At 37.4% G+C, this 26382-nt stretch overlaps 1 protein-coding gene across 5 annotated transcripts; it reads left to right on the forward strand.

Moving 5' to 3' along the window:
* The first annotated feature begins 1406 nt into the window (after positions 1-1406).
* LOC113072779 (cdc42-interacting protein 4 homolog) lies at positions 1407-25875 on the forward strand. 5 transcript variants are annotated; one of them, XM_026245750.1, is made up of 16 exons: positions 1407-1738; positions 5943-6052; positions 9052-9167; positions 11105-11161; positions 12308-12455; positions 13741-13803; positions 14796-14900; positions 15074-15202; positions 15320-15466; positions 15760-15948; positions 18982-19146; positions 22235-22344; positions 22565-22697; positions 22782-22870; positions 24262-24386; positions 24469-25875. In XM_026245750.1, the coding sequence occupies exons 5-16, from the start codon at positions 12348-12350 to the stop codon at positions 24618-24620; spliced, it is 1515 nt and encodes a 504-aa protein (XP_026101535.1). In that variant the 5' UTR covers positions 1407-1738; positions 5943-6052; positions 9052-9167; positions 11105-11161; positions 12308-12347; the 3' UTR covers positions 24621-25875. The 5 variants fall into 5 exon arrangements, with proteins under 5 accessions (XP_026101535.1, XP_026101536.1, XP_026101534.1 ...); XM_026245751.1 differs by having other exon boundaries at positions 5958-6052; XM_026245749.1 differs by lacking the exons at positions 5943-6052; positions 24469-25875 and adding an exon at positions 23131-23167 and having other exon boundaries at positions 24262-24311.
* The last annotated feature ends 507 nt before the right edge of the window (positions 25876-26382 follow it).

Below are 26382 nucleotides of genomic sequence, written 5' to 3' on the forward strand. Positions count from 1 at the left end.
TAAAAAAACAAGTCAGTAACAAATCTTTGACTTTTTTTTTTAACCTATCACAATGTAATCGAGGTGTTGAAAAGAAAGATGAGGCAGTGTAAACTGATAGAGAGGGTGGCAAGTGGTCATTAAAATCTAAATTATGAATGTTTTGGTTGTAAGAATCTCTTAATTATACTTACCTTACTTTACGTTTTTATAATAAATATATTATTGTAAATATACAAAATTGTTATCAAAAGTATATGACCCCATTAAAGGGATATTTTGTTGTCATTTACTCTGCCTGATGTTGTTCCAAACCTGTATAACTTTTTCTAAAAAAGAAAGAAAGAAAAAAAGAAAGATAAATAATGTTGCTGATGAAACCTTACACAACACATAGATATGCTTCAGATATGTAGAAGTGTTACAGAATTACATAATGGTGTTCCTCAATAATATAAACGTGCCCAACCTGATCATGTCTAAAAGGTGTTTTTCCAACCAGATTCATTTAAAATAATTTGCTTTTGTCACTTGTCATGTTCTGAGCTGAATTAGTAGGCTCCCTGAGCTTTAAAGGTTGAATGTGGTATGGGGAAAATTTAAAGGATGTACGGCTGTAAAATATGAAGATATTGAACAAAGTCTATTTTTAGGGGTAAGAATTTCACTTCACTCAATTTAACACAGAATAGCTTCTTGTTCATTTATGAATCTAAAACTGAATATTGATTTTTATGATATTTCATTTGTGTTCTAAAATTTGACAACAACATGGTGCACTAAAGATTATTGTGCAATTTAGAAATAAGTGAGATACAGAAGCAACACACTGTATCAACTCAAGGCCTAAACATTTTGGTTAAACTAATGGAGGCCACCACAACTGCATCTGACATCACAATTAACTAAATAAAATTAAATAAGTAATTTAAAAATAGTAATAGTAAATTAAATAGCAATTTACTAATGTAACAAGAAAAAGGTGTTCTAACTGTACTCTGTCTAGTCATCACAGTATTAGAAAAGGTTCCTGAAAGAACCATGTTCTAATATGAACCCTTTACCACAACAAAGTTTCAAAAATAACTGCCAAATAACCAGTGGATCATTATAGTACCTTTAAGTTAAACGTTGAACCTTTTTGTTAGCTAGAAGTTCATTTTTACACTTTAAAGTTCTTTTTTTTTTTTAACTCTAAAGGTTCAATCTCTTCTAAGAGTCTGTCTTGAGAGATTATCAAATGTAGTTAAATATGTGAACAGAAAAAAAGTTTGTTTCCTTATAAAATGCATGTTAATCAGTGAACAAATGTTTACAGGACCTATGTTTTTAGAAGCATTGTTAACGATTGTTCCCGTGCGGTGTTAATAATTGAATAAAGGTCATGTCCTTCCTCTCTGTTTCTGAAGTTCTCTGAAGTCTATCTCACTTCTGCAGACAGACAGATCTTAGGGCTTGAAACTGAATCCGGCGGCTCCTTTAAGAATTAGGGATCTTGGAGTGACGCGGCAATGAAATCCAGTTGATCCTTCTCTCGCTTTGCGACGCAAGTATTTGTGCCACCGCAAAGTAGCTGGCGCTGGAGATCCGTGACGTTCGCGATTTGTTCAGCGTTGCGCGTGAATGTGGGGAAAGAAATGACTCGCTGCCTTTGATCCTGTTTTGAACATCTGTTACTCTTGTAACTTGGGATAACTTTTCAGCCCAATAGAGGGGAGCGCTAGGAGAGCTGAACATGGACTGGGGCACTGAGCTTTGGGTAAGTTCGGAGGATAGACTTTTATGGTTTATATTTCATCCTTCTGTTCCCAAGAATTTAACCGATGCAATGCGATCCAACACCGTCTCAACTGAATACATGTGCGTAAATTAGCGTGATTTATGACCAACCTGGAAGAGTATAAATGCATCAAAAGACTATCTGGCAAATTGTTAAACATATTTATGGCCTAATTTTTCGAAGTTGTTACAATTTAATTAGATTCATTTCCACGTTTAATGTACATTCGTTTAAACTCAAAGTTGAGAAGAATCATAGCAAAAACAGTATCACCGTTAACCGTAATCATTGTATCCGTCTACAGTCAGCGTTAAATACTGAACTGTTAATGAACTCTATCTATCTATCTATCTATCTATCTATCTATCTATCTATCTATCTATCTATATATCTATCATTTTTTCAGTATTCGCTAAATGTATTTTCATTTTGGGGGAGTTGTTTTGTTGCTTGTTTAATTACGTATAAGTGGGGTAAAGTTATAACCAACAGATTTTGACATGAATATCACGATTATGTGTTTAGTTTTGTTGTTGTTGTGTTTTTTTTTAGGTCTCAGGCTGCTTTGGAAAGGTGCTTTGGCTTTGTTTACCTTCTAAGACAGGCTTATAGCTAATGAGAAGTGCTAGCTGCTTGTTTGAGAATTTATGTTTCAAACCCTGTTGTTTGGTTTCAGTGTATTCTGTAGATCATTTGGGAGAGTTTTATAAGCCGACCCTGCTTATCAATGACAGCGGACAAATAATTGATGCTTTTTATTTAGTGACATCAGGTTGGTCATTTTTGTCCAAAATTATCTCCAGCAATTACGCAACACTGTGTCACTCCAAGCACTTTGACAAATGTAGAACTGTGTTAGAGAAATGGAGCGAGTGCAAGTTTCTGATTGCATCATCATCACCACCTGTACTTCATCCTTCCTGTTTGTCACCCCATTGCCCTGACCGCCATCCCATAACATCCCATCTGCACAGAGGTTCCCACCTCTTTTGACTAAAGGCAGATTTTACAAGCCTGCAGTGTGTAAATGGAGCGCTGCGCTGAAGTGGGTGGAGATTGTTTGACCTCGTTGCTGTCGCTCCCCCTAGGCCTCTGTCCGCTCTGTCCCTCTTTCCACCTTCTACTGCACCAGCCTAATTAGTTTTGCCCTAATTTTATAAAAACGCATCATCCAGTCCACCTCACTGTTTATTTTGGTGTTCTGCCTCACTAGAAAGTTTCCCTTTTCTGTGCTTTTTGAAGGACTCCACTGCCAGCCTGGGAAATCACAGAAGTTTCAGCTTGGTAGTAAACAGAAGTGAAAGCTGGGGTTGGTGAGGACTTATTTCTCAGGTGTAGACGCTTTAGGCATTCCTGGCGGAAAGTGCGTGCGACGATTCTCACAAGGTCTAACATTGGTTTATCGTCACTCTGAGCAATGTCTCACCTAATTGGTTTTGTTTGGGTTAGTCATTAAAGTGGCATTCCCATGGCTACACTATGGCATCTGTCCATTCGTTTGCTGTTAATCCCCTAGCTATTTTTGGCAGCTCAAGATTTCCGTTTACTGATGAGAGAGTGGCTAATTTTTGTTGGTTTTAGTGTTTGTTTAAATTCGTTTGGCACGTGTTGAGAAATGCTGCACAGCAGACTCCTTATTAAGTCATTAGAGCATGACGAAGGACAGTGGCATTTCGCTGTATCGGGGAGGTTGTAGACTGGTACTCTGGACAGACTGGGAGAATAGCTTTGCATTATGGGGAGGAGGAGTTAATGATGGTGGAAAAGTACAAGGGAGGGGTCAAGACTGGGCTGAATACAGTGCTACAGATAAGAGAAACCCTGCTGTAAATTATGCCCAGGACTGTTTTTATAGCTTCAGTGGATGTTTTCAAAGGGGATCTCTGTTGGTTTTAAGATTGTGATGATAGCACAGTTAGTGTAAAGTTGGATTGAAGTCACCGCTGATTCAAATCTAATCAGAAGCTGTTTTGGTGGATAAACTACATTAAATGGTTAGTTCAACTAAAAAACCATTACAAACCTATTAGTTTTTTGCTTATCAGATTAAATTGCTCATACATTTCTTTGAATTAAAAAAAAAAAAAACGGGACAAGTTAGTCTAAAATGTACATTTGAGTAAGACTAAATAATTAAAAATGGCTGCCAAAATTAATACTGTTGTACAGTCAATTAATAATAATCTTATTGCTAAAATGTTTATTTGGAAATTATTAATAAGTTAATAAATAAAATAATATCTCAAATGCCATTTTAAATATACATCACAGTTGTGTATGATGTGCTCTAATTATCTGATGTTGATTTTTTAAAGTTTTTTTAAAGTTGAGAATAAGATAATTTTTTTGCATTATGATAATAAAAAAAGAAAACAAAAAATTAGTTTTTTAACCGCATTGACATTCTGTATTGACAGAAACATTTTCTGTACAAATTTGATGTATAAATATTTGCATACAAGAAAGAAGCTTACAGAAGCTTATAGCTTGTGATTATCCTTGACATAAACAGCTGCCTCTTGAGGCTTTGTTTTGAATGAAGTTGAAAAGCACTGTATTTTTGTGAGTGAGTGGGTTGTGAGGGGGTAGGGAATTCTTCTCTTGTTCTATATTAATGGACTCCATTTTGAGGAGAGAGGAGGAGTAGGTGGAGTCAGGACATGGCCTGGCTTGTTAGGAATGTCATCCCAAAGGCACCTCCCTCCTTTCCACTTTAAAACGCACATCTAGGTCCAGGCCGATGGAGGTAACACTGGGGTGGGGGGATGTTTTAAGATATCAGCACTCTCAAATGGTCAGGCCCGTACTTGAAATGTAACTCACTGCCCCACCAAATAAGGATCTGGGAAAAGGGAAAAATACAGCCAAAGTGGACCGTTTCAAATATTTTTGTTCTTTTGGGAAAATGCTGTCAAAGGTTTGACAAGTTAGTCCCTAGGTCTGTTTATGTTTTGGCCGTGCTTTAGGAAATAGCATGTGATATTCATATTTTTGTTGAGCAGCACTGAAATACAGCAGGAAGTAGAGAAGACTTCCACTTCCTGTGTACTGCCTGCTCAAAAGCTTGTGGCAGGATGAGTTTAAAGCCTTGAGGAACCCCCTGCCTCCTACAGATAACTTTATAGGGTCAAAGGTTGTGGACAGGCAGGGAATCTCTGGGATGTTCTCTGTGTGGGCAGATGTAATGGCCCTTTCACGTGACTCACATCAGCATTACAGATGACATGACATTAGTATTACTGACCCTGGACCACAAAACCAAGTCATGAGGGTCAGTGTTTTTTAAATTAAAATGTATACATCATCTGAAAGCTGAATAGATCAGCTTTCCATTGATGTATTGTTTGTTAGGACAGGATAGCATATTTGGCCGAGATACAACTATTTGAAAATCTGGAATTGGAGGATGCAAAAAAATCTCAATATTGAAAATTGCTGTTAAAGGGGTCATATGATGAGATTTAAAAAAAAAAAAATTCTCTTTGCAGTGGCTCTGACTTTGCTACAACAATCTGGCACTTCTGAATCAGCTACTTACTGCAAACACATAGGAGCTTCATCACTGTGTCTGTCACGTGACTCTGTTCCCCTTTCAGACTTGAACTGATGGTAAAACTAAGGACATTATTAACTGTCTTTACATTTATTTTGAAAGATGAAGCATGCGATTATGGAAAAAGGGGCGTTACATTTCCGACGAGCGCTTGTGGTGTTCAGCCAATCACAATGCACTGGGTCAGTTGGCCAATCAGAGCAGACTGTGCTTGTCAGAAGGAGGTCTTTGTAGAAAAGTCGTGTTTGAGAGAGGCGGGGCATATAGGACCTACAATAATGTACAGTATTTGAAAAATAATGTTGTGACACACTACCATTTAAATGTTTGAGGTAAGATTATAAAGATAGAAAGAATAATAATCACAGGAAAAAATTTCATTTAATAACATTTTAAAACAGAAAACATTTAATATTTAGTAAATGCAGCCTTGGTAAGCATATAGACTCTTTGTAATTTCTAACTTTTGACCATCAGTGCATGTAAAAACATTAAAAAGAAAAAACAAGCATTTAATGTTTCAATTTGATTGTTTATGGGCGTTAAGTCTAGCTGTTTCTGTAGAAACTGCAATTCTCTTCTATGTGCTGTCTGCTCTTCCTCTTTTTACATTTTCTGTTCTCAAATTAGTTTGATTGATTCCAGTGAGGAAGCAAGTATGGCCAGGCCATCACTTTACACAATCTGATGCAAGCTTTCTGCTCTAAATATGTCATGCAGAACACTGACCAGTGTTTGAGGTTAGTCAAACTTGAAACTACTTGCCCTGACATTTTCATTTTCAAAAGCACAGTCAATGCATGCTCATTGATACTAATGGAAACCTTTTCAGATGTTGAAATGTCATGTGATGGTATCTTTAATCTAAATCTATTTTAAAAAGCATTGTGCTAGTTCTATTTTTGAATTATTATGCATGCAGCATTTGCTGGCTCATAGTAAATAGTAAGAGACTACGTGTAATATAAATTTATATTTTTAAACAGTAATTTCTGCTGAATCATTTAGTGAAGGTAAAGTAGATTAAAAAGTAGATTGTATCTTTTAAAAAAAAAGATCAGGAAGATGTTATAAATAAACTACCTGGAACCAAAAAGCTCAAAATGATGATTACTCTTTAGACCCCTAACTGACCAAATCTCTGTGGTTTGCCCATTTTTTATTTTTTTTTGCTCACTTTAGCTGTTTTGCAGTTTCAACATCTCAGGAGTGTTTTTGTTCCCTTTTTTGGCTGCCATGTCTGTTCAGACCAGCTTTTTTAAAAGGGTTATTAAATACTATACTATAGTTTCTGTGACATGGACAGCTCTGCACATTCAATCCATTTTCAATTCAATTGATGTTTATTTGTGTACAAATAAATAGTTTAATGTTTTCTACATTGTGAAATACACCTGGAGTACTGAGGAAAGTACCTTACAAGTGTATTCCACAATATAGTGATTTTCACGATACAAGTGGTTGTAAAGCAGTTTCACAGAAAATGAACGTTTCTACACGTTCTTCATGCATTTAGTTAATGACAGTGAACACTATTAATAACCATTTTTATATGTTGCGATTAGACTACCAAAATTTGGTCGTCATGATCTCTTCTGTTGTGTTCGGTCATCTCAGATCCAGACTGAAGCTGGTGTAATTCCTAGTTACCTTAGGGATTAGACATATGATGGTATGAAATTTTCATGTTGTTATTGTAATTGCTAATGCTTTTATCACGGTATTGATAAAAAATGTTGTTATAAACTAATAACAGGTTTGACTTTTTTCATATAACAGAAAGAACTGAAATTTACATACAATAAAGTAATGCACTAAAAATGTATAAAGTGAAATTTTTTCACACAAATTAAAGCGCAAACGAATTAAAAGAACAATAACAGTTTACAATGTGATCTCATTAATAAACCTTATTTAATGCATTAACAATCAATAATGAGCAATAGATACATTTGCTACTGAAGTTATTAATCTTTGTTTAAAGGAATACAACTGTTAGGTCATGAAGTAACACTTGTACCTTTTGATTTTAACAAGGTGTAATTAAATATTGGAATTACCTAAGATTAATGAATGTTTCGTTGGTAGTTTATGTTAACTAATGAATTAACTCATGTTAATTGATAGTCTAGATGTAGCCTAAATATCTATGGCATGTTGTAATCCAGATTAAAATGTAAAAACAAAATAAATAGCCTATCAAGTTTTAGTATTATTATTATAAAGTATTTGGTGCTGTCACCACTGCGAATACAAAAATCGGAATGGCTGTTTAAACAATATATATGTATCAATGGTTTAAACCATTTAAATCTGTTTTTAGAAAGTAGTAGCTTTGTTTATGGGTTTTCCGGAGTAACGCCTGCATTTCTGCTGTTCAGCATCATCTGCTGTCAGAGTGAATGTGCTTTCATCCAGAGCGTCTCACACGCTCCGTCAAGCGCTTCTCATCCGTGTTTGTTTACATCAGAGAGCGCACGTGTCTTTCACACAGCATACAGTGCTGTTGTGCAAGTGTGACCAGTTGATAGGGAAAATATTCTTAAAATGCATTCCAATTAAAAAAAATCTGAATAATTTGTAATCGAGAATTATTCACAGTATTTTGAACAATACTGTGCATATTCATTACCTTGATGTATTGCGTTACCGAATACGTGTCTACTCCGGATGCAGATCCCATCGCAGAAACAGAGAAAAATGAGCTCTTCCAACTAAGCAAAAAATGGAAATGTCAACCGCACCATCCTTCAGATGAGACAATCCCAGGATCTCTTTCGAAAAGAGGTGTGACCTCAGCATCCTGGGCAAATTCACCCATTGGCCTCTGATTTTCATGGCCTCCTAACAATCCCCATATCTGCTGATTGGCTTCATCACAGTCTCCTCTCCACCAATAAGCTGGTGTATGGTGGTCATAGTGGTGCGCTATGGCTGCTGTCACATCGTCCAGGTGGGTGCTGCACACTGGTGGTGGACGAGGAGACCCCCCCCCTCGCAATGTAGAGCACATTGAGTGCCTAGAAAAGCACTATGTAAATGTAATTAATTAAAATACTCCGTTTTAGAGTATGTATGGCATGGTGAAAATCAACACGATGAAAGCATTATGCCTCCCTATAGTTATTTGTGACCCTGGAGTACTAAACCAGTCATAAGTAGCATGGGTATATGTACATGTAGCAATAGCCAATAATACACTGCATGGGTCAAAATTATCAACTTTTCTTTTATGTCAAAAATCATTAGGATATTAAACAACTATATTATCCCATGAAGATAATTTGTTAATTTCCTACTATAAATATATCAAAACCTAATTTTTGATTAGTAATATGATTTGCTAAGAACTTGATTTGGACAACTTTAAAGGGGATTTTCTCAATATTAATATTTCTTTTGCACCCTCAGATTCCAGATTTTCAAATAGTTTGTATCTCGGCCAAATATTGTTATGTTCTAACAAACCATACATCAATAGAAAGCTTATTGATTCAGCCTTCAGATGATCAATAATAATAAAAAAAGACTCCTATGGCTATGACTTGGTTTTGTGGTCCAGGGTCACATTTCATAAATTCTAACTATTTTGAACGGAGCAACAGCTACCTTTACAAGAATGAAGAGTGAAGTCGGATCACCACAGTCAAATGGTTCTGGATCCGTCTAAAAAATGAAAAGAAGTTAGATTTTTGACATGTTTATTTGAGGGCTTGATTTACTTGATTTTGTATTGCAGGACCAGTGTGACATCATTGATAAACACACACAATCTGGGCTGGACCTGGTGGACAAATACGTGAAGTTTGTAAAGGAGCGAACAGAAATCGAACAGAATTACGCCAAGCAGCTGAGGTAAGAGATTTGAATATGTGGGATATGCTGTCTGCTCTGGATGTAGCTGTGTGTTAGCGTGTACATGTGTATGTATGCTGGTCTGATTGTGAAATATCCATGTCTTATGACTTATTTGGGGCAGAACTGAACTCGTTGGCACCTCTGAGCTGTAACGTTGGCCTCGGCCCAGAGGATAAGCATATCCGCGCCTGCACCCCTTCTAATTCATGACTAGGCCTTGACGCTCGCTTGATCTGTGCTAGACTATCCACCCGCTACCTCTCTTTTTCCTCCCTCCCTCCTGCTGTGAGAGAAGAGAGGAAGTGGGAGCAGACGAGCATATGACTGAGGGGATGTGGATGGATGGAGTGAAAGTGTGGAAAGCAGCTTAGCATTGGCATCTGCCTCTACTTGTCGGGCAGATGAAGGAAAGAAATGCAATCTGGTTTTCAGTATGATGGCCTTCCTTTTTTTTTAACACGTTCATTACTTTTGTTTTCTAGTCAAACTCTTTCGATTACACCATTGTGATTGGTTAATCAAAATTGAAATGCCACGGTATTTCATGTAAGTGAGCTTTAGTCTTGAATGACTGTGACAAATGGCAGGACGTTTTGCATTTTGTCAAACGCTTTGTTTCTGAGTCAGTGACAGTATTCATGATTTACAATTTGAATTTATGTTGGCTTGGTTTCGGAATAACAGTATTTTACCTTTTTCAATAAAAGTTGACATTTAACAGGAAAGCAAACCAAAAAAATGTTAAATTTCATGTATGATAATATTTTGAAGAATGTTGGTGACCAGACAGTTTTGGTTCCCATTTACTTCCACTGTATTCACAAAAAAAAAAAATCTTTTGTCAAAAGGAACCAAAACTTTTTGGCCATCCATATTCTTCAAAATATCTCGTTTCTTCTGTGGAACAGAAAAGTCCGTCATACTGGTTTGAAATGAAACCGAGGTGAGTAAATGATGACATCTGGGTCAATGATTTCCTTTCTGGCTGGAGAACTATCACTTCATGTGGTATATATAACAGTTCAGATAAAATTATAATATATGTCCTTACACCTTGGAAAAAACTGTATTTTTTAATATTTGAGTAAATAAATAAGAAAGGAAACTAGGAAACCATAATCCGTAATCAAAAGTATTTTTTTCTTCATTATGACATCTGGACACCTAAATTTAGGGCTTGGTGATCTGGCCAAAAAAAGATAATGATCAGTTTTTGCATATCAGTTGATATCGATAAATATCACAGTAAACTTCAGATGTTTCTTTCTTTATAAGTTTAAAGGAAGATTTTTTCTCCTAAGTGAAAGTTGTAGAAACCAGCCTGTTAATTGTGGGTTTAAATGAATCTTTATGGTTAGAACATGACAAACACAAAAATGTTATTGTGATAATTAGTTATCATTTTATCGCCCAGCCCTAGTTGTTTGTAAGTTATTGTATGTAGGAATACCATTTAAATGCATTGAATAGGGCCAGACAAAAAGTCATTGACTCTTATATTCCTGCAGTATTTCTGCATTGCTGTGCTTGTCCACAGTCAACTTTCACTGCTCCGAAATCTTGCTCCAGGATGACTACAAAATAAATGTATAAGATATGTATAAGATCGTGCCATGTCACACAATGTTTTCATATTTAGTGTTTATTCTCACTGGAAACTCCCTTTGCACCTGATTAGTCTTATGAGAAGAAAAATGTAAGAAAATTTCCCAGTGATACACAAAATACCCTGACGTCTGTGTTTTTGAAAGACCAAATGCTCTGCACACAATGTCTCATGCAAATGCTACACAGCCACCTGCTCCAGCAGGACTTCTGCAGTTTTCAGTCTCCAGCGTGGCATGTTATGCAACCTTTTGCTATTTGAAAGCTGAGTACTTGCAAATGACATTATTATGATGTAGTTGATCTTATTATTTTTTTCTGGTTGCTAGGAATCTAACCAAGAAATACAGCCCTAAACGAGGCAGCAAAGAAGAGCAGGAATGCAGGTAATTTTGCACGCTTCCAAAGCTGTATGATTGACTTATTTTTCCTCACAATTATGATGACAAGTGAACTATCCAACCTTAACAATGTGATATCAGAGAAGAAAGCTGACAGATCCCCAGTCACCATAATCAGATCACAGTGGGACGCTGAGCTATGTCTGATGTTGCTGCGGTGCCTGAGCAGCAGTAGCTGTGGGGCTGTCGCTGTCTCCAAACAAAAGCACATGAGCTCAACAAACAAACGCATACACCTGTCAATGACTTCACATATGCTCCCTCAGAGCAAAACTAATGAAGTCACTCATGGAAATCAGGTACCACAGGTGAAGAACCTACAGTGGCAACACATTGAACCATTGGTGCATTTCAAAGTCAAACTGAAAATAGCTTTTATTCATCAGGGTCTGATTGGATTGGGAAAGCAGATTTTGATATTATTAGTTATTGTTTTCTTGTTTTAAAAATCAATGTGTGTGTAAATATGTATGTATGTATACACATTATATTATATGATATTATATTTAGTGCTTATTCAGCAAGGATGTGTTAAATGAATAGAAAGTGAAAGTAATGACTTATATTATTAGGAAATATAAATATTTTGAATAAAATTGAATTCAATGAAACTTTTTATTCATCAGATAATCAAAGAAAAAAACCTATCACAGGTTCCAAAAAGATATTAAGCAGCCCAGCAGTTTCAAAACTGATAATATATCAGCATATTAGAATGATTTCTGAAAGGTCATGTGACACTGAAGTAATGAGTTGACTGATGAAATTCTGTGCTGCATCCCATAAATAAATTATATTTGAAAGTATATTAAAATATGGAACCAATATTAGAAATTGCAATAATTTTTCAAAATATTACTGTTTTTTTGTTTTTGTTTTTTTCTGTAAATTTGATCAAATAAATACAGCCTTGATAAGCATGAAAGTATATGTATATGTATGTGTAATAATGTATGTGTAATAAAAAAAAAATTTGGGGAGTGTTTTTTTGTCAAACCAGTTCCCAAATTGCTCTGAAAAGAATGATTCATAAGTTAAGTGATTTTTAAAATGGCATTAACCCCAAATGACTGAAAAGGTCACGTTTACTACCCATACACATTTTGTCTCACTTGTGTTTTTTTTCTTTAGGTTCTCCAATCACCAGGCCTTTCTGGACATCCTGAATGAGATGAACGACTATGCGGGCCAGAGGGAGCTGATCGCTGAGAACATGATGATCAATATCTGCATCGAGCTCACAAAGTACCTGCAGGAGCTCAAACAGGAGCGCAAGACGGTGAGAGAATGAGAGAGGCAGACGGAGAAACTGGGCCAGGCTTAAAATAAAACATGCTGTGGGACAGAGGGCCGGGAAGGACGCAGAGAGGGGGATTGTGGGTATGAAGGAGAGGTGGTGGAGAACACGTCACACAGCTTGTTTGAGAAGAAACATTCGAGTCTTTTGGGGTGGAAGCCTCATTTTGATTTGTGCCACGCTGTCGGAGGAATGCTTTGGTGATCTTCATAAAGAACAGTCGAGGCTCGGCGTATAACCTCAGCTGTCTCCTCTTGTTTGTCACTTGGAATTTATGGGATACTGTTTTATTGTTAGTGCTTCATAAGGCAAACATCACTATTAGCATTGCTCATACTAAAAGTTAGGGATTTAAACAAATGACTAACTTTAAGAGTATTATACTGGTTCTGCTGCAGACATGAATAATACATTCGACTTATACACTTGGTTTGAAAGAAGTGTGCAATTGTAATTTTTTGTAAGTGACCATATTTAGATAATTAGATAATTAAATTGGTGGGAAAAAATAACATAGATGTACAAAGAAGGAGGGACCTGAGTATCTAGAGCTAAGAATATCAATAATATCAAAAACACCCTAGCAACTGCTTGTATATGACTTGGCAACCGCATGACAATATAATAAAACACTCAGATTAGCAGCAAACGCATAATAATGTCCTTTCACCGCACCTAAGGAGCTTCATAATAATAATGAAAATCCAAACCATCTTAGAAACCGAATAGCAAGACCCTGGAAAACCTGATAATGATTTACTTTTTTATAACTTTTTTTTTTAAACCTTTAGCAATAGAAAAATATTTTAACCACTGTATTTTTATTTTACCCAATTTATTAATACAAACAACAAGTAATGTTTTGTTTTATTGTGTCACACAAAATAATTTTAATGTTTTATTTACAGTTTAAATAAGTCTTCAGGAAACTTTTGGTTTGGCCTATATTGTGCTCTATATATATATATATATTGTTATCAATGAAAGTGTACCATCGATGCATACAGATACAGTTTTATCACCCAGGCCTATATTCAAAGTAACAAAGACCCACACTGAAAATATAACGTGCATTTAGAACAGATTCATAAATATATAAAAGTTAATTTACATTTTGTGCAAACTTTAAACTTGGACTTCATGTTGAGGCAAGCAGCACTCATATTTTTCTTCAGAAAATGTAAAAATCTGGATGTGTTTATTTTATGTATGAAAGCCCAAAGCACACTGACCATGGTTCCACTCTCTCTTTCTCTGTAATGTGCAGCATCTGTTAGAAGCCAAGAAAGCACAGCAGTCTCTGGAGGGCACCTTCAAGCAGCTTGACAACGTAAGTTTCTCTCTGTGACAGGTTGTGATGGAGACTCTGTTGTGGTGGTGTTTCTTACAGTATCTTTAAACGTGTCGTTGAACCACCAGATCAGACTGCGCTTGAGAGTTTACATCCCTGTCAAAGGCTTGATCTTTGCTAGTCTCTTTGTGGCGTAAACGCTGACTGTGGGGAGAGTGCTCTTTTGTCTCTATTGTTTCTGCTCAGTGTGGGGTTGTATCGGGGGATTGATAGTGATTGTTTACCGATCGTTTCTGTGGCCATTGTGTTTGGTCAGGTGAGGATCAGGAGTGTAAACACACACACACACACACACATTCAAATACTCTTGAAGCAGCTGCTATTTTCCAGTTAGCAATGAGCAGATATTTTAGACACCTTTTAAAGGGATAGTTCATCCAAAAATGAAACTTCTGTCATTAATTAGTCACCCTCATTTTGAGAAATTGTTGAATAAAAGTAATACTTTAATTTTCTTCGCCCACAGTAAGTATTTTCTAGCTTCATGAAATTATAGTTGAATCACTGATGTCACATGGACTATTTTAACAATGTCCTTAATATCTTAATTTGTGAACAGAAAATGGACAGGTTTTAGGGGTTTGGAATGACATTAGGGTGTGTAATCGATGACAGAATTTTTGGGTGAACTATCCCTTTAAACACAATGCATTCCCAATTGATCATATTAATTTAAAAATAGAAATATGATGTTATCTGAAGCTTACAGGAATGTTCTGTATGTTGAATGGCTCATAGTGCATTTTAAGTGAGCTTGAATTCAGTGGCACCAAAAGCCTTTGCTGTATTTCACATAGCCAGCATTGATATGCCTGTGGAAGATAGAAAGTGATATAGATTTGGAAAAACATGCAAGGAAAATGCAGACACAATCATAATTTTGGTTGACAATACCCCTGTTATGGCTGCAAATAAGAACATTGTGAATGAAAATGCTTTTATTCATGTTCTGGATGTTATTTTCATGGTAGAGTAAGAAGCGATTTGAGAGGGAGTGGAGAGAAGCAGAGAAGGCGGCTCAACATGCAGAGAAAACCGATCAGGACCTCAATGCCACCAAAGCCGATGTGGAAAAGGTATTTATGTTGCGCCAAAAGGTTTTACAGGTCTTGCCACTCCCTTGCATGCACATCTCCCATCCCACCATCTCATTTCCATCATATCCAAATGCATTATTGTTGTTTCCTTCTTCCTCTTTATGTATGCGTGTCTGATTAAACTTTATCTTTACTTCTTCGTGTGAATGTAGGCCAAACAGCAGGCGCATATGCGAACGCACATAGCAGAGGAGTGTAAAAACGACTACGCTTTACAACTTCAGAAGTACAACAAAGAACAGAATCAGTTCTACTTCACGGAGATGCCTCTTATTTTCAATGTAAGACACATGCCTCAGTTTTAACAGGTTGAGGCACATTTGATCCTCTCAGTTTACTGTAGGAATGCTCCTTTCAGAGTGCATACTGATCTCTGTATGCATGTTTGTTCGCTGTAGAGGCTGCAGGACATGGATGAACGGCGTATCAAAATGTTGGCGCAAGGTTACATCCTATTTGCAGACACTGAGCGTCATGTCATGCCCATCATCGGGAAGTGTCTGGAGGGCATATCCAGAGCTGGCACGAATGTCAACGAGAGGAATGTGAGTTCTCTATTGTGTTTTTAAGAAAATCACTTTTGTTTCCTGCTCTCAATAAACCACGGGTGTCCAATCCTGCTTTGGGAAGGCCACTACCCTACAGAATTCAGCTTCAATCCTGATTGAACAAATCTGAACCAGATCATTAATTTCCAGATAAATGTGATCAGGCAGGTTGGAGCTAATCTTGACAGGACATTGGCTCTTTGGGGGAAGGATCGGACAACCTTGCATTAAGCATAAACCCTTTGCAAGCTAAGACATTGATTTGCTAACACTTTTCTGTGTTATTTCAGGACTCTTTGGTTCTTATAGAGCAACACAAGTCTGGCTTTGAGAGACCAGGAGATGTGGAGTTTGAGGATTACAGTCAGGGCATCAATCGGGCCTCCTCGGACAGCAGCCTGAGCACTCCTAAAGGTCCTCTAGAGTTGCTCAGCAAGAACAAGAATAAAACATTCCGGTTGTTCAATAAGAAGAGCAAGGTAGGCTTCACTGCTCTCTGAAGGTAGAGCTCCTTCTGATGAAATTGATTTGATTTGTGTGGAGATGGAAAGTTGTCTTTTACCCTGCTGGAAAAGCCCTGCCAAAGGTTGCCAAAGCTTTTGAATTTGCTCGACTCAACCAGATCCCATCAGCTTGTCCATGCTGATCTACCAGCTTTAACCAGGTAGACTTTAGTCCCAACTCCTGGTAGTCCACATGCTCCACCATCTACATCAGGTCTGTCCAATTCTGCTCCTGAAGGGCTCCATCCTTCAGAGTTTATCTCCAGTAACATTGGAAACTGGCAGACAAGCATGTTAAAGAGCTTGATTAGCTGGATCAAGTGTGTTTAATTGGGGCTGGAGCTAGACTGTGTTGGAAGGTGGCCCCAAGGAGCAGGATTGGACACCCATGATCTAAATGCGCCATGCCCATTATTTTATCAGCTAGAACCCATTTTAAACCCAGCCATCCAATCCATAGAGTATATTTTTATGTGATTTTTCCAGCAGGGTTCCTTGAAGTGGTGTCCAATCCTGCTCCTGTAGGACCACCATCCAAAGTTTTAGCTCCAACACACTTTTTCTGGAAGATTCTAGCAAGCTTGAATAATTGGTTCAAGTTTACTAAAGCTAATGTCTAGAGGAAAGTGGCCTTTCAGGAGCTGGATTAGACACTTATTCACTGTAAGATGAGAGAGAAGAGTCACAGTCTAAAAGGTTTTGAGACGATTTGAGGATAAGAAATCGATCGGTCTTTGAGAGGTTTGACTAGAAAAGGTATTAGATCCAAAGCTATGGTTTCCTGCGCCATTTGTCTCCCTGCCACAGTTGAACGATGCATGATGGTTCAATCTGCCTTGACCCTTTCTCACCCCAAAACAGATCCTTATGGTTTTCCTGTATGCACAGTTTGCATGGCTATTTGGCTGTGAGGGGCTGATGGAAAAGCCTCCAGCTCTGTTGTTTAGCTCAGCATGTGACTCCGTGCTCATTCTGCTGCGTCTGTGCTTTTCTTTGGGACACTTCTCCCTCTGCCATGGGCCTTAACACACACACTACTGCTATTATATGCTATATAATATATCCTTCAGTCCCATCACAATGACACTTTTGTGCACCGTGTGCCATCAGGATAGATGCTCGGTTGCATCTGGTTAAGTTGTTAAGGTGATAAATCCTCTTAAAATGAGGGTAGGAGGCAAAGCATTACTAAAACATTCTCTTCAGTCATGTGATGATTCAGAGCCCTGCGTAGGATTTGTCCCAGAGGCCTATGTAAGTCTGAAGTTTTCTAGGAATATTATATTATTAACAATTTCCTGCTTCTCCAAAAATCTAGTTTCCTGCTTCTTCAACACATTAAAAAGGCCCTTTTCACATTTTTTTGTCTTGCGTGTTAGTTATTACAGAGTTTTTGTTGTGCCTACCAAAGTTGCACCTCAAATCTGCTTCCTTCTTCCTCTACCCTTAGTAGTTAAGATCAAACATCTTCCTTTATTCCTTGTTGCTTCACTTTTTGCTCACTGTGCATGTTTCCTTTCCGTCTGAGACAGTCACGCTGTTGAGAAGCTAAAACCAATTTATGGGGAAATACTTATTTTTAGTGCCAAGCTTTCATTTGTTTACCCAAAAATTTGTGGTGGATTGTTCGGAACAATTTTAGATTTAAAGCTTTTTTTTTTCTTTCTTGAATCAGGATGAAACTTACCCTGTTTCACCTACAGTGTCATAGGCACACCCGATGTAAAAATTATCCTAAAAAGTAAGGGAACAATATTATGCTGCCATGTAAGACGTGTAATTTTGGTCATGATTGAAAGCAGAATCACATTTATTCTACAACAATAATCCCAGATTTTATATATGTATATTCAAAAATAGATAATTCCATCTAATTAATGCATGATTTCGTCCAGTATAAGTTTAGTGTTAGGATAGGAAGTTTTAGCTAAGCAACCAGCTAATGACAGATTCCTTATATGAAGCTTTGAGCATTAGTTACTTGTGTTATTCAAATACTTTTTGTGCTTATTAGAATAACTAGTAGTTTAGCCTTCTTTTGAAATGAACTGTGACCTGTAGATTCATCTGTAAGGTTGTGCCTGTAGACAGCTGGCTTGGTTCTGCAACAGAGCTAGTAATACATAGCGAATTCACTGTAATATTAGGACTCCTTTCAAGTTCAGGCATTGTTGTTGCTATGTAGTCCAACAGAAGCCTCTGAATGTTGATTTGGCAAAAAGTGGCTCCACTTGTTAGATCCATAATGGGATGGGGAATAATACGTAATGGCAGCTCTGATTTGGAGATTCTTTACATTTGGTGATTCTTACTCCGCGAACAGCAGCAATTCTCCTGGGAGATTCTCATAAGTTTGGCTATAGTTAATTCAATATAATGTGCATTCAAGTGATTTTGGTTGAAATTAAGTAGATATTTTGGTGTAATTTCTCTGTAATTTTTTTTTTTTTTTCTGACAAACACTGGACACTTTGTAGAACTAGCGCAATGAAGTGAAGATCAGTGGATTCAGGGAATTGATTTGTGTAGTTTGTACTGATATACATTAACAGTTTATATAAACTTAGTTATGACAAATAACAATTAGCTTCACCATGGTAGTGTACTTGGCATGACCTTAACTTGAAAAGTTTTGTGGTGCCATTCATGCGCATTCATCTCATCTTCACAATCATTCCAACATCACTTGAAAGCCACATGATCCATTGAACAAGGCCAATGATTGTTTTCTGATGGAGCCATTGTTTGCTTCTTCATCTGGTTGTCTGGGCTTGTGGATTTGGGTTTGGTTATTCTTTGTCTTGCTTCCCTTGGCTCTTGCTGAGGTTGCTCCAGTGTTGTCCTCGTTGCTGTTTTGATGTTGCTTTGAGGTGTTTGATGGTGTCTCTTTCTTTTCCCTTGTCATTTGTGTTTTTTGTTTGTTTTTACCCTTCCCTATCCTTCCAACAATCCCTCTCCTGCTGTTCTGTCCCTGTGTCCCTCTTGGTTTGTGTCTGATGTCTGTCCCAGCTGCCCTCAACTTCACCCAGTCCTTTATCCACACCCCCCAACCCCTCGCCCGCTAACGGACCCCCCTCCCCCAAGTTTGGCCGGGACCCCCTGTCGTACTGTTTGAAGGAAATCAATAAGACAGTTAAACCCCGAATCTCTTCCTTCCGGACCCTCAAGAAAACGGTGAGTGTGAGGGATGAAGCACACTGCTGTCTCTTTAAGGTGGTCAGCAGCACTGATCTGGGTCTGAGTAGTGGTCACAATGAAGTAGAAATCACAGTTCTTTCACTACTAATCTTTAGTCACAACAACACCAGCTCTTTACCTATTCCTGCCACACATTTAAGGCTGATGTCACAACTAGTTAACTCACCTGTTGCTGAAATCTCATCCTCTTTTGTCAGTGATTCTTTCATGCTAGCCGTTTGAGAAATGTAGCTCGGTGACCGACTAAACGACTGCTTCTGACATTTCTCTCTCATTCCCATGCATTTAATTGTCCTATATTGGTAGCAATCAACATAAAGCTTCTTGAAATAAGACCAGGAGCACCATGCAATGTAACGAGTTGTCAGAGTGAATTAGAATGTACTGCATGCAGTAACTTTCTCCTTTAAGTCAGCGTGATGTGTGTTTGTCCCTCTGGGGCTTGTAGTATACTCGTATATACTGGCAGTGGTTGTCAGCTTCTGTGAAAACATGACTTACTTTGAATAAAAATAGACTGTTCTGCTTCTGCATTCTTATATTATTAGTCATAAGTTTAGGGCGAACCACAGAAAAATGCATGTTTACACAATCACAGTCGACAGTCAACATCTGTGCTGTTTGGATGTGATTTGAGGAGGACAAATTGCAAGTCAGTGAATCAGATTGGTGAATCCGCTAAATGTTCACTGACACATGGATCCTGCAGACTTACTATAGGGCTGTGCCAATACAATAATGCATCATGATTCTTTTGCCTATGATATTGCATTGATACTTCAGGATCAGTTGAATTAAAGAAGAAGCAAGTCACCCAGAAATCTGAAACTAGTGTTTGTTACTGTGTGTGTGGTTAGAGCTGCTTTTGTGAGATGTGATACTGCACAAAAGTGAAGTGACCTGCATGAGAGAAACTTCGAAATTCGGCTAGTGTGATGGCAGCTTTTAAAACACTGTCTGTTTATATCTCTCTTCCTCAGTTTACTCCAGAGAAGCTCACGGTAATCATTTTAAAGTGGTGTGGGCCGTACATGCCGTGTACTTGTTTATTTCAGTTCCTCTGTTTTTATCAGATCATTTTCAGCCTGTGAGGATTTCACATAATATGACCAACTCCACATCTTCACTGAAAATTACAGATTTTCTATAATTCGCTATTGTAGAGGTGGCCATTTTTAATGAAAGGCACTGCAGCCTCTGGGTTAATTTACAGTACACTATCCATCATGCCTTTTAAACAGTGACAAGCAATTCCAGGGTGAGACACTGCAAAGCAAAGAATCTTTGCACTGATTCTGGCTGTTATGGTGTTCAGTATTGGATATGTTTATCTTTTGCATAGATACATTTTTGCATGTGGTTTAAATTAATCAAGGGTTCTTCAAAGGAATATTCCAGGTTAAATGGACCTTTAACTCTATTTACCTCATTTGCCTCAAAAAACAAACAAACAAAACCGTAATACACTTACGGTAGATGTCTAAATGGCAAGTCTACAGCACTATGTGAATAAATGCTTAAATATGAAATGTAATTTTTTTTGTAGTATAGCCATTATTTTAACATTGTTATCAAGTATTAGCATTAGGCTAGTGAACCTGCCTGTTCAAAGTTATATCCAACCTCAAAATCTAAAGCAAGTAAACACATTAATGTCCGAAGTATACTTCAGTTTTGAAGCAAACGCATGCTCAAAAAAGCACTTGACGCTAGTTTAATCCCAGTCTAGTGTCTGCACTATTTGTCGTCAGTCTTTGTATTTTTTTTTAACTAGTTTTATGTCTCTTTTAAGCCCCTCACACCACAAGGATCTCCCAACATCTTGTCTGTTTTTGTTTCAACCATGTGAAACAACGGGCTGCCAATGATGTTGCCACTTTGTGACCAAACTACCAAGCACAGAAAAGTTAATCCGCACAGATCTGGCTATGCGAGTACTACGCTGATAGAAACTGGGTTTTAGTCCCAAAATTTCTGTTGTGCTGGTGTTGATCACCAGTTTTAAGGTATGCTAGCAAATGGAAGTATACTTAAAAAGACTGAATTCGGTTGTACACATATGCCAAGCCCTTGCAACAAAACTAAATTCTACTTTTCTATGCATTGATACATAACTCAAGTCACACACTATAAATGGAGCAAACTCTGTAGACATCAGTTGAGCCTTCACAAAGACCCACTCTCACACAGTGAAAAAATACATTGTGGAGCAAACAGAAAACTGACAGACAAGACTGGGCAGGTTACTTCTGGTATGAAACAAGTCTCTGCTTTTAAAATGTGTCTTTTAAAAAAAAATGTTTTTAAGAAATTCAAACAATGAATACCATTTTGTGGCTCTTTAATATGTCGTGACAGATCACTGTATTGCCTCGGTTCAAGTGGCACGTGAACTGATCATCTTTTTACACTTAATAGTTATAGCATAAAATAAACATGAATGAACATCAGAATGAACATCAGCCGTAGAAAGATCTCAATACACACAATTTTTCAAGTTCAAGTCCACAGACGTTAATCTAATCTCCTGTCCGACAAAAATGGCAGGTTCGGCATTATGATCGGTTCGATTGCCTGTCAGTCAAACTCCCTGTGAAGTGTCCATTACAATAATGTTTTGATTTGTTTTTTTTTTTACTTAAGCAAATGTGTGAAATTTTGTTGAATATTCCATATTAGCTTCACATTGCTTCTTTATAAAAGGTCTTCTAAAAGTGCAATTTTATTTAACCCAGATCATTCCTTTGAGTAAACGGTTTATTTATCACTTATTTAAGCATTTCTCCTCGACTTACCTGTCACACATGAAAAATATATTGCAAAACTTGTTAAAGCACTCATCCTGTTGTGTTTAAGTGCAACAGTTATATCAGGCGGTGTAGTTACCCTGGTGGTGAATTGTTACACTACAGCTTTTCCTTTTGTAAACCTGAAGTCTCACTGTGGGCTCTCTGGTTCATGTCTGTCACTGCTTGGAGGGTACACTGTGGTGTTGGAGGGGTGGCTGTTTCTTTGTTTGTGTGCATCTCTGTGAGTGACACTCTCTCCCTGCCCATCTCCTCAGCCTGTGGACACCGAGGGCTTCACCCATCTTCCTCCTGAGCAGCGCAGGAAACGCTTGCAGCAGAAGATCGATGACATCAGCAAGGAGCTGCAGAAGGAGACGGATCAGAGGTGAGTCGCCTGCCGTGCCGTCTCTCCGACAACTATCGCCATGACAACCGGCCACAGCTGAATCCACAGGGTTGCCGAGGTCTGGGTTTTGTTTACTAAGCTCTTCCGGTCTCGGAGGAATCAGTGGTGTTGAGAGTCGCTAGTAACTGTATCTGTTTGTTCTTTGTCTTTCTCTGTTACGATCAAGATCTTAAATAAATCTATTTATGTGTCTGTGCAGTGAGGCTCTGGATAAAATGAAAGATGTCTATGAAAAGAACCCTCAGATGGGGGATCCTGCCAGTTTGGCACCTCAGATCACCCAGACGGCACAAAACATGGAGAGACTGAGAGGAGAACTCAACAAATATGAGGTTTCCGTTTAACACTCCCTGTAAATCTTTATACGGTTCATAAAGACTTTTCTTAACACACTGGTGTCTTGGTTTGTTTGGTAGTCCTGGCTCGCAGAAGCAGGGGGCCGAGGAGACTCGATACGATACTCGACACACTCTATGAACAATAACGGTGCTCCTAACCCCAGCAGGTCAGTTTGATTTCAACGAACATGATTTTCTGATTATGGTGTGTATTCTGATTAAGCTTATTCTGAATAAGAGGTTTATATGCTTCTGAGCTATTGGGTTGTTTCTTAAATACAAGTTATCAGCATGTTTGCAATAAACTAAGACTTGCATGTTGTTTTCCTACTACACTCTTGAGGAAATACCATAGACAACCATTTTATTCACTACTTGTAATTCTATATTATAATTTAATCAACTCGTTTTCATTTGTGTACTTCAGAACAGCACACAAGACTGCAGGGAATTGCAAAATGCAGGTCATGAGACTCTCGTTTTTATGCTCTGATTTTAAATAAAATCTAAAAATATCACCTAAATAATCAAACATTACATAACTGGAGCAGACAAACTTGAAAAGATTTTGAAGTCAGTATGTTTCTTGTTTTATTTCCATGTTATTGAACATGAATCTGTCACTATCCTACAGTCCTAGAATTCATTTTAAAAATTCACAATTTGACTTTGGGGCAATTTGCATAAGACCTTGTATCCATTTACATTTAACCATTTAGCAGACAATTTTATCCAAAGCGACTTACAAATGAGGAGAACAATAGAAGCAAGCAGACAAACAAGAGGGAAGCATTATACTTCTTATAAGTGCTTTGGCAAGTCTCAGTTAGTCTAACACCGTTTTTAAGTCGAGTCATCGCCGATACATACAGGGCCCTTGTGCTATGGGCGTACCAAGTTTAAATCCAGACTCAAGGACATTTCCCGATCCTGCCCCCATATCTCTCCCACTTCTCTTTGTCAGTTCTGATCTGTACTACCAAAATGAAGGCAAAAATGGCAAAAAAAAAAATAATCTAAAAGAATAGGTAAGTGTTAGTAGTAATTGATAATGATTAATTGATGAAAATGGCTTAAGACTCGCCTCCTTTAGTTGAGATGGGCACGTCGTTCCACCAGCCGGGAACAGTCTAGGAAAAGGTCTGTGAGGGTGGTTTTTTGTCTTATTGGGATTGCACCATGAGGTGGCATTCACTTTTTTTTTTTTTTAGTTAGTTTAAGTTTATTCACAAATACCAGCAAATTCTATGATGATACAGCGGGGGTACAGAAAATACAAATTAGGTATAGTGAAATGGGTTTATAAAAAAAAAATCACATTATATTTGTTACATTTACAGTCTAAAGTGTTAGATGTGTGAAGATTTTATTCTTCATCGTTTGACCCCTTCCATTTTTATACAATTACTTGGTAATGTGGTTATGCAAAGAAATAAATATAGAGTTCAAATCACATGCCAGCTGTCACGTTCAGGTTTCTAGGCATTGTATTGCTTGAATCCGGTTATGCCGTTTGAATTCTGTTTACATGATCAGAATTTTCCTGTGCTCTTTTCAGTCCTGAAGCTATCTCAGATGACACCGAATCTTCCCAGGTCATCTACACTGAATTTGATGATGACTTTGAGGAAGAGGAACTGGCTGCACCTATTGGTCAATGCACAGCACTCTACAATTTCCCAGGTATGATTATACGGTTTTGCTTGAGCGTTTGCGAAGATCATACCCACCTCTTTTCCCCTGAGACTCCTCCATCTGTCCACAGGCTCCAGTGAGGGAACCATCTCCATGCAGGAAGGGGAGGTGCTGTCTGTAGTGGAAGAGGATAAGGGAGACGGATGGACGCGAGTGCGCCGGAACAACGGGGATGAGGGCTATATCCCAACTTCTTATGCTACCATCACTCTTAATAATTGACCTCATTCCCTTTCCACTCGCTGCAGCAGAGATGCACTATACCAAACACTATTACCACTTGTGTCTCACCATGACTTGCTGCACCTCTTAGAGGGATAATTTAAGGGGGAATCACTGCACATTGGGCAAATACACTCCTCCTCTAAGGATGAATGCGTATCTCAGGGTGTGTATTATGTGAGTAAATGAGGTAGAGAAGGTTGGAATCATTTTTCTCCTTATTATGCATGAAAAACAATGCAGCAGGATGCCATGTAAATGCAGCTATTGCCCAACAGACACATTGGTTCCTGTGGTGACTCTGATGGTGACTTTTAATAGCAGTCTGTCAACAGAGCTGAGATATTTTGTCTGACCGTGATCCACTCAACATGTCCTTCAGCAAGATCTTCCATCTGCAACTTGATGATGTGATTCTGCGTCTGGAGTGAAAAGCGTAACTATCTCCGCTGGCAGAAATCCAGCAGCGTTTTAACTTGAAGTATTTGCTTTGATGATCCAAGTGGGCAAAAATTATGTTTTACAGCAGTTAAGTGTTGCATATGCTTTCTTAAATGTGCAGTAACAAGAATACCACGTCTAAGAGTGAATTAGATCTAACATTTTTGTTTTTAGAAAATACTGAGCTCCCAAGTAATAAGTAACTCCTCTTTTTTTTTCTTTCTTTTTTTTATATTTTTAAGACTGTTACACAAATACACAAGTTAACATACACAGCAAAATTATGACAATCATAGTGTCACTCTGCAGAAAAAGCCTCACTTCTCAAATCTAAGAATATTTAGTTCGACAAATAGTTTGTTGAATTAAAAATATAATTTATTAAGTATATAAATAGGTGTTTGTATAATAAACAAGTTATCACATTTATATAAGAGTTGACTGCACAAATTTCTTTTTCAGATAGATCACAATGCACCGTGTACTCACAGTTAAGAAAAACTATTTTAGGTGACAAAAGCAAATTTAGGAGTTTCATATATAGATATATGAAATAATATATTTTAGGCATCACAGCACCACTATTGTCTTAATAGCTTTCTGTTCTTGATTAAAGATTGTATAGTTAATAGATTTTTAAAAGCAAGGGTTCGAGCCTCTGTGTTCAGCATTTGTTTTGTTTGTCTTGGAACAAGTCCAAGGCAGAACTGTTAATGTTTGGCTAAGTCAAGGTGCCTTCAACTTTGTGTATGTACCATATTCAGAATACGCTATTTTAATGATTGTCTTTATTGATAAATGTCCAAGTTGACAAGCTGTCTTGTCGTTTTCTTTTCTTTTTTGGTGCAATCCTCAATGTTTCAACATTTGTATACCTTTTAAGAAATGTTTATTTCTAGCAGCAGTTAAACTACTTTTACATGAATACTATATACTATACTATATATATATATATATATATATATATATATATATATATATATATATATATATATATATATATATATATATATATATATATATATATATATATATATATATATAATTACATGTTGATGATCACAATAGGCCATTGCTTTTCATAGCTAAATAGCTGACAAGTGTCGTCTACTGGTAAGAGGAGATTGCTGTTGAATGTACTTGCCATATTTAGAGTGTCAGCTCTGATTAATAGGAATTAATTCTCTTTGGAATAAAATGGTAGTATGTTCATGGACTAATAATGCAGCAACAGCGAGCCTTAACTCATAAGTGAACATTTACTATTATAAGTAGTGCTAAATACATCTGCTCAGTTTCCAGTTCTAAAACCTGAGGGGGG

This window comes from Carassius auratus, unplaced genomic scaffold (assembly GCF_003368295.1).
Source record: "Carassius auratus strain Wakin unplaced genomic scaffold, ASM336829v1 scaf_tig00010380, whole genome shotgun sequence".
Taxonomy (NCBI): Eukaryota; Metazoa; Chordata; class Actinopteri; order Cypriniformes; family Cyprinidae; genus Carassius; species Carassius auratus.

Excerpts from the sequence above, each read along its gene's own strand:
- LOC113072779 (XM_026245747.1), top strand. The coding sequence starts at position 1,715 with ATGGACTGGGGCACTGAGCTTTGG. Across the intron at positions 1,739-9,051 it reads ACTGGGGCACTGAGCTTTGG|GACCAGTGTGACATCATTGA; the intron begins GTAAGTTCGGAG and ends TTTGTATTGCAG. Across the intron at positions 15,203-15,319 it reads AGATGCCTCTTATTTTCAAT|AGGCTGCAGGACATGGATGA; the intron begins GTAAGACACATG and ends TGTTCGCTGTAG.